This window comes from Ictidomys tridecemlineatus, chromosome 9, assembly GCF_052094955.1.
Source record: "Ictidomys tridecemlineatus isolate mIctTri1 chromosome 9, mIctTri1.hap1, whole genome shotgun sequence".
NCBI classification, from domain to species: Eukaryota; Metazoa; Chordata; class Mammalia; order Rodentia; family Sciuridae; genus Ictidomys; species Ictidomys tridecemlineatus.
The window spans coordinates 127,055,677-127,069,429 of NC_135485.1; the positions used below are offsets into that span (position 1 = coordinate 127,055,677).

The 13,753-nt window shown below is 33.1% G+C and overlaps 1 protein-coding gene across 3 annotated transcripts in view; it reads left to right on the forward strand.

Annotated features, from left to right (window-relative positions):
* Prmt9 (protein arginine methyltransferase 9) overlaps positions 1-13,753 on the forward strand; it is a 48,986-nt gene that overhangs the window by 13,919 nt on the left and 21,314 nt on the right. For all 3 annotated transcript variants that reach the window (XR_005737334.2, XM_040293222.2, XM_005327536.5), the window contains exons 7-9: positions 6,163-6,355; positions 8,353-8,536; positions 10,544-11,261. Coding sequence is in view for 2 of the 3 variants with exons in the window: in XM_040293222.2 (XP_040149156.1) it covers positions 6,163-6,355; positions 8,353-8,536; positions 10,544-11,261 (1,095 nt within the window). In the remaining variant the exon portion in view is untranslated. The remainder of the gene's footprint in view (positions 1-6,162; positions 6,356-8,352; positions 8,537-10,543; positions 11,262-13,753) is intronic.

The following is a 13,753-nucleotide window of genomic DNA, read 5'->3' on the forward strand; positions in this document are numbered from 1 at the left end:
AATTTTTTGAGTTCTTTGTATACTCTGGATATTAGGGCTCTATCTGAAGTGTGAGGAGTAAAAATTTGTTCCCATGATGTAGGCTCCCTATTTACCTCTCTTATTGTTTCTCTTGCTGAGAAAAAACTTTTTAGTTTAAGTAAGTCCCATTTGTTGCTTCTTGTTATTAACTCTTGTGCTATGGGTGTCCTATTAAGGAATTTGGAGCCTGACCCCACAATATGTAGATCGGAGCCAACTTTTTCTTCTATCAGACGCAGAGTCTCTGATTTGATATCAAGCTCCTTGATCCATTTTGAGTTAACTTTTGTGCATGGCTAGAGGAGGGGATTCAGTTTCATTTTGTTGTATATGGTTTTCCAGTTTTCCCAGCACCATTTGTTGAAGATGCTATCCTTCCTCCATTGCATGCTTTTAGCCCCTTTATCGAATATAAGATAGTTGTAACTTTGTGGATTAGTCTCTGTGTCCTCTATTCTGTACCATTGGTCCACCCGCTTGTTTTGGTACCAGTACCATGCTGTTTTTGTTACTATTGCTCTGTAATATAGTTTGAAATCTGGTATCGCTATACTGCCTGATTCACACTTCCTGCTTAGAGTCGCTTTTGCTATTCTGGATCTTTTATTTTTCCATATGAATTTCATGATTGTTTTATCTATTTCTACAAGAAATGCCGTTGGGATTTTGATTGGCATTGCATTAAACCTAGAGAGAACTTTTGGTAATATCGCCATTTTGATGATGTTAGTTCTTCCTATCCATGAACAGGGTATATTTTCCATCTTCTAAGATCTTCTTCTATTTCTCTCTTTAGGGTTCTGTAGTTTTCATTGTATAAATCTTTCACCTCTTTTGTTAGGTTGATTCCCAAGTATTTTATTTTTTTTGAGGATATTGTGAATGGGGTGTTTTCCCTCATTTCCGTTTCAGAAGTTTTGTCGCTGATATACAGAAATGCCTTTGATTTATGTGTGTTGATTTTATATCCTGCCACTTTGCTGAATTCATTTATTAGTTCTAGTAGTTTTTTTGTAGACCCTTTTGGGTCTTCTAGGTATAGAATCATGTCGTCCGCAAAAAGTGATAATTTAAGTTCTTCTTTTCCTATTTTTATGCCTTTAATTTCTTTCGTCTAATTACTCTGGCCAGTGTTTCGAGAACTATATTGAATAGAAGTGGTGAGAGAGGGCATCCCTGTCTTGTTCCAGATTTTAGAGGGAATGCCTTCAGTTTTTCTCCATTCAGAATGATGCTAGCCTGAGGCTTAGCATAGATAGCTTTTACAATGTTGAGGTAAGTTCCTGTTATCCCTAGTTTTTCTAATGTTTTGAACATAAAGGGATGCTGTACTTTGTTGAATGCTTTTTCTGCGTCTATTGAGATGATAACATGGTTCTTATCTTTGAGTCTATTGATGTGGTGAATAACATTTATTGATTTCCATATATTGAACCATCCTTGCATCCCAGGGATGAATCCTACTTGATCATGGTGCACAATTTTTTTGATGTGTTTTTGTATCCGATTCGCCAGAATTTTATTGAGGATTTTTGCATCTAGGTTCATTAGAGATATTGGTCTGTAGTTTTCTTTCTTTGAGGTGTCTTTGTCTGGTTTCGGAATCAGGGTGATGTTGGACTCATAGAATGAATTTGGAAGAGCTCCCTCTTTTTCTATTTCCTGAAATAACTTGAAAAGTATTGGTATTAATTCTTCTTTAAAGGTTTTGTAAAACTCTACTGTATACCCATCTGGTCCTGGGCTTTTCTTGGTTGGTAGTCTTTTGATTGCTTCTTCTATTTCATCCATTGATATTGGTCTGTTCAAATTGTGTGTATCCTCCTGACTCAGCCTGGGCAAATCATATGATTTAAGAAATTTATCGATGTCTTCACTATCTTCTATTTTATTGGAATATAGGTTTTCAAAATAATTTCTAATTGTCTTCTGTATTTCTGTAGCATCTGTTGTGATATTGCCTTTGTCATCCCGTATGTTAGTAATTTGAGTTCTCTCTCTTCTTCACTTCGTTAGCATGGCTAAGGGTCTGTCGATCTTATTTATTTTTTCGAAGAACCAACTTTTAGTTTTGTCAATTTTTTCAATAATTTCTTTTGTTTCAATTTCGTTGACTTCTGCTCTGATTTTAATTATTTCTTGCCTTCTACTACCTTTACTGTTGTTTTGCTCTTCCTTTTCTAGGGCTTTGCGATGAAGTGTGAGCTCATTTATTTTTTGTAATGTTGAAAATGCCGTCCATTTTGATTGAGTAGCTCTGTGTGAGTCAGGTCCAGAATTTGTGTTTTTGAAATTGAGCAGTGTGGGTTGAGGATGGTGAAGAAAGATGCTGAAAAAGATATATTTGAGTGCAATTGTTTTACCTGGTAGAAATGTTTGTAAATCATAATTATAAAATTACCTCAGGGAACCTAATCAGCTGAGTCTGTTGCTTACTTGAGCAAACAAATAGTTAAAAATAACAGAGAAAGCTGAAACTCACCTTTTGATTATAAAAACCTAGGAATAAAATCAATAATGTATTGATGCAGAGGAAAGTGCATGAGTGATAGTAGAAAATTTCAAAGGCCTGTGATGCACAGGCCTTTGTAGATTTCAGATATAGTATTTCAAATCAGTAGGGAAAGAGCAAACTGATCAGTAAATGTGGTGTTCGCTTCATTTGGGGAAAACAGATCCTTACTTCTAATTCAGTAAGATCTTGCAAAACAGGGTGGTATCCAGAAGCCATAAAATATTGACAGATTGGACTACATTAAAAATAAAAAAAATCAGTCTGTAAAATATACAGTACTTTTAAAGACAGGTGACAGACTGAGATAAAAATTTTTTAACTTAAAACAAGGAATATAATTGTCAGAATGGAAATTGGATGAGATAATATTTTTAACTGCTTTTTTGAAGATGTGGGGAAAATTTACACACTTTGGGCGCAACATTTTAGTAGCTCAATTTGGTATTTTCTAACAATAAATTAGAGATGTTTATAAGTCCTTGGCACTGCATTTCTGTATTTTGGAATCTCTCCTGACAAACACTCATTTTTGTGTATGATGATTAATGTACAGGGGTATCCACTGTATTACTATAACTGAAAAACAAAACAAAACAAAAACCTATCTGAATGTTTATCAACAAGAAAATATTTAATAGATTAGAACAGTCACCTATTATAATATTATACAAGTGTCCAAAAGATTTAGCCAAGGTACATGAACAGCAAGGGAACAGGTTTATGGTATTCCATATATGAGTCTGATAAGGCATAATCCTAGGAGCAAGATTCAGGACCTTATATCTCCTTGGAGAAATGGCTGATTCTAGGATTAGGGCATGTTAGATTCAAGATGATTCTAAAACATCATGTGTCAAAAAGCAAGAAAATGCTAAAAGTATCATCATCATCATCATCATCATCATCATCCTGGGAATTTTAAAAGAACACAGGAGCATGCTTGAAGGGTTAACCACTGGTCAAATCTGGGACAGTTTAAGTATCAAAATAAGTAAGAGCTGTTATTTAAGATTGAAGCTATTGAATGAGAGTTTATGAATCTCTGCTTATAATATGCAGATTATAAATACATATATGGGGGTAAAAGATACCTTTTCCTTACAGTGGAATGCTGACTAATAATACAGAAAAAAATGATGCAGAATGACTATTACTCAATCCTTGTGCACAGATGATAGAGGCAAGAATCAAGAATTGACTCTAAGTCAAGGGAAGGAATTTAATGAGAAGCAGGGTATTCAGTGGTTTTAAAGTATCTTTCAAATATACTTATTACAGAAGGAAAATTGTAAATGTGTAGTGAAGAAACCATACAGCATTTTAAGCAAGTGATCAAGCTAAGATTCTTGGTGAGGAAACCTCCTTTATATAGATAGTATTGCCTCCCAGAAGTATGCACCTAATTATGAGGAAACCATAGACAAAGTCAGGATGGAGCCAAAAAATGTACTACCTTCTTAAAAAATTTCATTGTCATGAGAGAGAAAAAAGCAAAGATAAGGAACATTAAATCTCCACATTAAAGGAGATTAAAGAGATAGTTGAGAGATATTGATGTGGATTATAGACTGGAAAATACTGATTTGGTAACTGTGGTGATTAAGAGAATATCTTTACTTGTAATAAATATACACTGAAAGTGTATCTGTTGAGGGATGAATAGGCATGATGAATGCAACCTGCTTTCAGATAATTTAGAAGAAAATAAAGAGTGTGATAAAGCAAAATATCAAAAAATACGGTATGAGAAATTCTGGTTAAAGGGTATGAGAGTTCTTTATATTGTCCGGGAAACTTGTCTATAGATTTAAAATAATTTACGAAATTAAAAAGTTAAGAGCAAAGCAAAATATGTGTAATGTATCTTTATATATATTTGAGCAATATATGTACATATTACACTCAAATGTAAAGAAGAAGGTATGGAAAGATATGCATCAAACACCAGTGAAGAAATAAGGATAGGAGTACTGTGAAGGTTGACATTCTCTTTCTACATGAAGTTGTAGCAGTAAGTCTATATTCATGTATTTTGTAATAAACTAAAAGGAACTTATTTGTCACATCTTTTTTGTTTTTATAACTTGTGACTTAAGTTATTAAAATTCTTAATTTTATTTGATGACTCATTTTTTTGAGAGTATAATAAAAAAATTTCTAGAAGGGAACTAAACTTCTATAACTTTATGAAGGTAAATAGACTAAAAAATAAATGCTTTTGGGGGCTGGGGATATAGTTCAGTTAGAAGAGTGCTTGCCTTGAATGTACAAGCCCCTGGGTTCAATCCCCAGCATTCCCACCAAAAAAAAAAAAAAAAAGCTTGTGAGGTGAGATGAGGTTGGAGTGTTTTTTTTTTACAAAATGGTGTTGCCAATATGGTCATGGAATGTTTTCAATGTAAATTTTTATTGACACAGACATCTTTATACTAAATGCATAACCTATACAATTGTGAATTTTCGTGAAATTGATATATACCTGTGTAACCAGTATTCAGATCAGGGACCAGAACATTACTACCATCCTGGAAAGTCTCCAGGAAGAATCCCTTTCCTTTGCCATTGTCTGCTCCCTCAAAAATAGCCATTATCCTGACCTCCAGTACTACACATTAGATTAAACTATATAGTGTGATTGTGTGTGTATGTATGCCTTGTTTCTTTTGTCTAACATATCCATGTTGTTAGGCTCAGTTTGTTGAATATAAAATTCCATTGTATGAATATATTATAATATATTTGTCTTTTTCACTATTTATGGACATTTAAATTGTATCAGTGGACTCTTGGTAAAATATTATTGCTACAAACATTCCTGAATGTTCTTTTAATGTATGAATTTCTTTGGCTATAGTCCCAGAAGTGGAAAAGCCAAATACCACGTTAAGGGTGATTCTCTAATAGATATGTTTCACTTGAGTGGGTACTGCAAAACCATCTTCCAAAGTGGACTTACTAATTTATATTCCTACAAGTAGTATGGGACAGTATCCTCATCAACACATGAACAAACAAAACTTGACTTTTATTTTACCCCTTCTAGGGGTTGTGTACTATACATTATGGTTTTTACTTCATTACCCTGGGGATTATTGAAGCCAAGCAACTGTTAATGTACTTACTGTATTTGTTCTTTTTTTCTTCTACCCCCCCCCACCCCACCCCCCCTAGGGGACTTTGCCATTGAGCTACATATCCTGCTCTTTTTATTTTTTATTTTGAGACAGTCCTAGTAAGTTGCTTAGTGCCTTGCTAATTTGCTTTGATCTTGCCATCCTTCTGTCTCAGCCTCCAGCTTCTTTGGGTGGAATTGCAAGTGTATGCCACCTGATTAGATGTGTTCTTCTGTGAAGTGTCTAAAATTTGATTGAATATGTGTATTACAAATATTTTCATTCAGAGATTTTCATTTTTACTTATTAGGATGTCCTTTTCTGAGCAGAAGTTCTCTACTTTATTTGTCATTTGTTGTCTTTTATAGCTAGTGATTATGTACATAATTTAAGAAACCTATGCCCATGATATCTTATTTCATTTTTTATATGTATTTTTTATGACTCAATATTAGATGATATTACTTGATGTAAAAAAAAAAATCTTTCTTCCCTTATTTTGTCTCTCAACAGAGTGGGCCTTAAGGATATTGTTGGTATCCATTTGCCAAAAAATGTGAAATTTCAGAGTCCAGCTTATTCTTATATAGATAATGAAGAAACAGTTGAACCTTATACAACTGAAAAGATGAGTCGAGTTCCTGGAGGATATTTGGCTTTGACAGAGTGTTTTGAAATTATGAAAGTAGATTTTAACAATCTTCAGGTAAAAAACAAAAAATTTCAATTATGATTTTTTTTTTAAAGTATTTATTTTTTAGTTATTGGCAGACACAACATCTTCGTTTGTATGTGGTGCTGAGGATCGAACCCGGGCCGTACGCATGCCAGGCGAGCGCGCTACCGTTTGAGCCACATCCCCAGCCCCAATTATGATTTTTAAGCATTAAATTTTATGCATTGTTTAATGGATAGGACAATCTTATTTTTATGAGTTTGCATAAGATTTGGCTTCTGATATATGAAGAATTGATAAGACAGTAATTAGAATTCCCTCCTGAAATTATTCACTTACTTCAAGCACAAATAAAAATTTCCTAAGATTGATTGGGATGTATAGTGTGCCAAATGCTTTCACATTTGTCTTAGAGAGCTCTAATACCATGTTTCAGAAGAATTAGAATTATCCTTGTGCTATACAGATGAGGAAACTTTTTTTTAGTTGTAGATGGACACAATACCTTTATTTATTTTTCTCTGGTGCTGAAGATCGAACCCAATGCCTCACATGTGCAAGGCAGGCACTTCACCACTGAGCTACAACCCCATTTCCAGATGAGGAATCTATTTATCACATTAAACAGTTTCTGCCAGAATATTCAGCATGGAAATACAAGGGCAAGACTTCTAGACCAAGTTTTCCTTTTTTTTTTCTCTCTGTGTCATGATGCCTTTTTAAATTAATAGTATTCCTTGAAATGATTTCAAGATTAAATTTGCATTATGGTGACTAGCCATTCCATTGCCCAGGACTGAGGAGTTCCTGAGACAGAGGATGTTCAGTTTTAAAACTAGGGTGGTCTTAAGAAAAGCAGGGCAAATTGATCACCCTAGTTTGTATTTGTGTTTGTGGTAGAAATTGAGAAAGGCCACATAGAACGCTTTTATGAGGTCTTTTTTTTTTTTTAGTTGTAAATAGATCTTTTATTTTATTTATTTATTTATTTATATGCGGTGCTGAGGATCAAACCCCAGGGCCGCACACATGCCAGGCAAGTGCTCTACCCCGAGCTACAACTCCAGCTCCATGAAGCTCTTTAATTAAGGTTAAATGTTCAAGTATACAGATGTTTTAGATGAAGCCACCTGGGGACTGAAGATTTTGTGAAGGTCATTTTAGCCTAAGATTTAAAAAATTTAATAGAAGCTTTATCCTCTAATAACTGTTGCTTGGTTATTATTGAGGTATTCTCCAACTAATTTTAATATTTTGGTTTTGCTTCCTGAGGCAGAGCAATCTTCTTCCTAAGTATAATTCTCAGGAAGACTGAAAATATAAGTATATAATCTGAGCAACATTCCAATAGAGAATAACACCATTGTAGCTGCTGATTACCTCAAAGCTATCCTTTTATTATTTTAATTTTTCTTTGCCATATATATTACTAAGGTTTTAATTTTGAAAGCATCACCTGCCTGTTTAACAACACTTTCAAGCCATACAGAATTGAAAATGAAAAAGCTCTAGTATTTTTCTTCCCTTTTTAAATCTTGGCCCCTTTTCCTCAGGTCAGGAGTTTGGAGTGCATCTTTCAGACTAGAATTTTCTGTTTATACACCTTTTTTAAAAAAAATATTTATTTTTTTTTTAGTTGTAGTTGGACACAATACCTTTATTTATTTATTTTTATGTGGTGCTGAGGATCGAACCCAGGCCCTCGAATGTGTCAGTCCAGTGCTCTATGGCTGAGCCACAACCCTAGGCCACCATCATCCCTTTTTAAACAAAATAATCCTTGTGACTTTGCTACTTGCTTTGTCATCCAATATATCACAAGATTTCTTGCAGTGGTGATGTCTATCTGCCTATTCTTTGAGTAGCTGAGTGATACTCTAATATAACAGATCAAAACTCCTGATCCAGTAGTCTTTAGGTGGTTTTAGATATCCACATTACTGGTTGCTTCAGAGTGCTGGGAAGGCTATTTCAGGGATGTTCAGTGTATGAAATCCTCTCATTCCTTTTACATTTTTTTCCCTAAGGAATTAAAAAGTCTTGCAACTAAAAAACCTGACTCAATTACTATTCCTGTTGTTAAAGAAGGCACATTAGATGCTGTTGTGGTTTGGTTTGTGCTTCAGCTCGATGATGAACACAGTTTATCCACAAGTCCTAGTGAGGAAACATGTTGGGAACAGGCTGTTTACCCTGTGCAGGACCTTCCAGGTAGGTCTTGTCTAGTTTTTGTTTTGTTTTTTAAAAAAACATGTTGCTTGAATGCTCTGAGTAAAAAGGGAAAAAACAAAACTCATAAAACTTTGGATATGTCTAAAAAGGGAAAAAACAAAACTCATAAAACTTTGGATATGTCTAAAAAGGGAAAAAACAAAACTCATAAAACTTTGGATATGAAGTTTTCAGTCAAGGGAAGTTGGTTACATCTTTGAGAAGTTTTTTTTTTTTTTTTCAAAAGTAGATATATATAATTAATATAAGTAGTTAAAGAAGAGAGATTAAAACCAACTCTGTTACATATCACTAAAAAATATGTATCACTGGTTTTTTAGTTATCAGTAAGTGAAAGAAATGCTGTTTTTGCTGTTGTTTGTGTTTTTAATGGAAAGTATTGGAAAATGCTTTTAGTGCAGGAGTTTTAACCCTTTGATGTATCTGACAACATCTGTGGAGACTCAGTCATAAATATGCACATACTAATATAAATAAAAGCTGTCACTTCAGGGAGTTCATGGATGAGTGAACTTACTAAGGAAGTTCTGTAATAAAGATAATTTTTGCATGGAAATTTTTTTTTTTTACAGCAATTTGATGAGTTTTAGTGAGTTTACAGCAGTTGAATTATATAGAAAAGCTCTACCCTTTTTAAGTAGAAAGGCAGTACATTTCGTTTTAGTCTCCTAAGGATCTAATTTGACAAGGTCATTAAGTTATGGATCTGTATAGTGTGTGGCTAGTGTGATGTTTTTAATCGGTAGATTTGGATTCATATCTCAAATCTGCTCCTTACTGACTCCCTGTAGACTGGCCTTGCTAGTCATTTCTCCATTTTTGTTGTGAGATATATATATATATATATATATATATATATATATATATATATATGAGAAGGCACTGTCTACGTTTTAGCAGTATTATTGTAGGAATTATTAGAGATAAAGGGTATGAAATGTCTACCACAGTGATTAGCACTCAATAAATTGTACACACACAAACATATGTTTTATATCTGTATATTTATTTTCTCTCAGAGTTAACTTAAATGTCATTTTTTAAAAATATTTTTTATCAATTGTTTTTTATAACTTTATTTATTTATTTATTTATTTTTATGTGATGCTTAGGATTGAACCCAGGGCCTTGAACATGCTAGGCTCTACTGCTGAGTCACAAACCCAGCTCGAATTGTCATTTTTTAAAAAAAAGTATTTTTGGAGAAGAGTCATTTAAAATGTTTAAATGTAAGAATAACAACTTGTACTTTTAACTGGTTCTAGAGCTGATGAGAAGGTATTATGATTGTACATTTTCATTGTAAAGTTTTACCACATGTGAAACTCAAAGAAAAGAGTACTTGTAGAACATAGTTCTTTCTTACACTTTGAAATTCCTAAGTTTGCAAGAATATCTAAAAATTAACTGATTAGAAATATTTCAAACAGGATTCTGATGAATGCTGACTTGTTTTTTGGAAATTTTTCTTAGAGAAAAGAATGTCATGTTAAGTTAAAGTGAAATTTGATTTTGATTCCTGAATTTTTTCTATGGCCATACCACCCTGAATACGCCCAATCTCATCTGATTCCTTAATTTTGTCTCTCTTTAGTTTTGTTAGCTTTATTACTAAAGATGATTGAGAATTCCCTGCAGCCATCTGCCCCGCCTCCCTGACCCATCTTCCCTATGATGGTACCTATTGATAGCAGTAAACAAAACAAAACAAACTATAATACTGATAGTGTTACAGTCCAGTAATAGAGCTCTTAAATCTTTCTGTTATGGTACATATTAGTTGAATTTCCAAATTTTAGTTTTTCCCTAGTAAAGCTGGTGAGATTTTCCTAGTTTTTTAAAATAGTAAATTAATAGGTGTAATCCTTTCTGTAGTTATTAAAAGAATTGGGGATTAAATGGGGGCATTGGAGATGTTTATGTGATCTTCAGGCTAACAAGCATTCCATATTAATCAGTTATACTATTTCTCTCTTATTAATGAAGACTACTGGATGAAGCCTGGAGATCATGTGACAATGGAAGTATCTTGTCAAGATTGTTACCTAAGAATTCAAAGTATCAGTGTTTTGAGTTTGGAACAAGAAATGGAAGTTACAAAAAGTTTCACTAAGGATACAGACTTACTATCTTCAGGAAATGAGGCTGAACTCTGTAGTGCCCTGGCTAACCTTCAGACCAGCAAGCCAGATGCTGGAGAGCAAATATGTGTATTGGAATCCACAGAAATTGCTTTGCTTAATAACATCCCATATCACGAAGGCTTTAAAATGGCAATGAAGAAGGTATTCTCTTCATTGACTCCAGAAAAACTATGTCAGGTGATGGATCCTCACTGTGAGGATAATGAAATGAGCCCAAGAACTGGAAGGCAAAACACTGTGCAGAGCACCTCCGAACCTTTATATGTGTTAGATGTGTCTGAAGGCTTCTCTATTCTGCCTATAATTGCTGGTACACTCGGGCGGGTTAAGCCTTACAGTTCTGTGGAAAAAGACCAGCATCGTATTGCTCTGGACCTCATATCTGAAGCCAATCACTTTCCTAAAGAAACACTTGAGTTTTGGCTGAGACATGTGGAGGATGAATCTGCTGTGTTGCAAAGGCCCAAATCAGACAAGTTGTGGAGCATAATCATACTGGATGTCATCGAGCCATCTGGGCTCATTCAGCAAGAAATAATGGAAAAAGCTGCAATATCCAGGTAAACCACAAAATAGATATTTTTAGTTTTTTCAGTCTCAAACATCACATAAATTCTTTTAGTTCTTTAAGGGTACAACCATAAAAATGAAAGACCACTGTGTGTTTGTCAAGCATTGTATTTGTTATTTCATGTTTACCTCTGTGTGCATATTATTACTGATTTTTTTTTTTCCCTGAAGAAATCTTTGTACTGTAGGAGTGAAGAAGAAAGTCTACTTTGTGTTAGGATAGCCTATGTTAATATAAAGACTTAGGTCAACAATCTATTAAAATAGGTAAGATGTTCAGGGTGAAAAAGATTAAAAAACCAAATTTATCTTTTATGATGTAAGAAACATGTTCATGTTTGATGATATATTGGGAGAACTCGAGATTGAGTACCAGTACTCCTGGGTCTTAATGTCTTTATTTTATAATATATTTCTCTCTCTAAAGCTAAAGGTATTTCTCCTTTAACTTACATTCCTCAATGTAAACTTGGCCTTATTATTTAATATAGAAAGTAAATTTGGCTATGTTTCAAAGTCCTTTAGTTATGATGCTGAGATCTGCAAAGAAGGCAATGTATAACAGTTGGAAGCCCAAACTTATGAAATCATAATAAATTTTTACAGATTAAAATTTTACATTATAGAGAGAGGGTTGTTTTGAATTAAAAGAAAGAACGGTGGGAATGCAGACCCAAGATTGAAATAGTATAAAGTTAAATTATCTATTCAAGAAAGATACTTGACAAACCTGGGAAAAAAGTATTTTGCTTACATAGTTAATTATAGTCAGATTTTATATGCAGTTTCTTTTGTTACTCACATTTATTGCTTGTGTGTGTGAACCAATAAAAACAACCACTGTGATTTTCTTTTTAAACAATCTTGTATGTATATATTATTATACTGGCTCTGATCTTAAATAAATTATGGAGCTATGGAGGCTTAAGTATATATACATATAATTATGTGTGTAATTTTAAACAGATGGACCTGAAACAAGATCTAAAAGAGTTCATATCCAGTATCAGATTTGTTCCTGAATTTACTAAGTTGTATAATTTCTTTGTCAGATGAGAATACTGGGTTAAATGTCTTTGAAGATAGTTCAACTCTGAATTTCTTATATAGTGAAGTTTAACTTATTTGGTATAGTCACCTTGGAAAGTCTTATATTTTCCAAATGATTTATTTTTAGTTTTGATTTAATTTAAACTTACAGGAAAATTGCAAGAATAGTACAGAGTACTTTTTACACATATTTACAGATTGTTTACATTTCTTTTATTTCTTTTATAATTTTCTTTGATTCTTTATTGTACTTTTCTTTTTTGAGAGTAGGTTAGAGGCATAGTACTCCTTTACTACTACATAACTTATGTATGTATTTTTTTTATTAGAGCATTATAGTTGCAAACAGTAGTTGTGTACATTTTGAAAAAATCATACATGTAAGGAATTTGATTTTAAACTCTCTTTTTTTAAATATATATGTATTTATTTGTCATTATTAAACTCTCTTCCTTTGCTTTTCTCCTACTTCCCATTATTCTCTTCCTCTGTGTTACTGATATTCCTTTCACTCATTTATTTAGTTTTTACTTGTTCTTTCTACATGTACATAAAGGTGAAATTTACTGTGTATATTCATATATGTGTATAATGTGATTTTTGTTAAATTCATTTCATATTTCTTCCCTTTTCCTGTCTTTTCTTTCTCTCTCTTGTTCTCCTCCTCCTATTCCATTGATGTTACCTATCTTTATGATATTAAACCCTCCTCCCCCTTACTGCTTTCTTCCTGTTATTTTGCTCTAGTTTCTACATATCAGAAAAATATTTGGCTCTTTATTTTCTGAGTCTGGCTTATTTCACTTAGCAGGATTGGTATTACTTCTGAGATAACTCAGCAGAAAGTACATTTGGTCCTGGGCTTGCCTTTTTTACCCCTAAGACTTTTCATCTGTTTAGGGTTTCTGTATCTTCCTGGTTCGATTTAGGCAGGTCATATATCTAGAAATTTGCCAGTATCTTCTAGATTTTCCGGTTTATTAGAGTATAACTTTTCAAGAGAGTTGTTTTTTCAGTCTTTGTTTCATTAATTTGGCTCTGATATTATTTATTTCCTATCTTCCACTGACTTTGGAATTAGTTTGTTCTTCCTCTACTAAGGCTTTGAATTAGAGCATAAGCTTATTTATTTGGGAATCTATTTTTTTATTTAGGTACTCAATGTTATAAATTTTCTTCTTAGAACTACTTTATACCATCTGAGAGATTTTGATATATTGTATGTCCTCACTTGTTTCAAAAATTTTTCTTGAATTCTCTTTTCTTTTTTGATCCATTCTTTATTTAAAAGAGTATTCTTCAATGTTTATGTGTTTATGTGGTTTCTATGGTTTTTCTTGCTGTTGATTTTTAGATTCATTCCATTATGATGTGATAGGATATATGGATTATATCAGTTTTTTTTTTTTTTTTTTTTGTGTGTGTGTGTTTG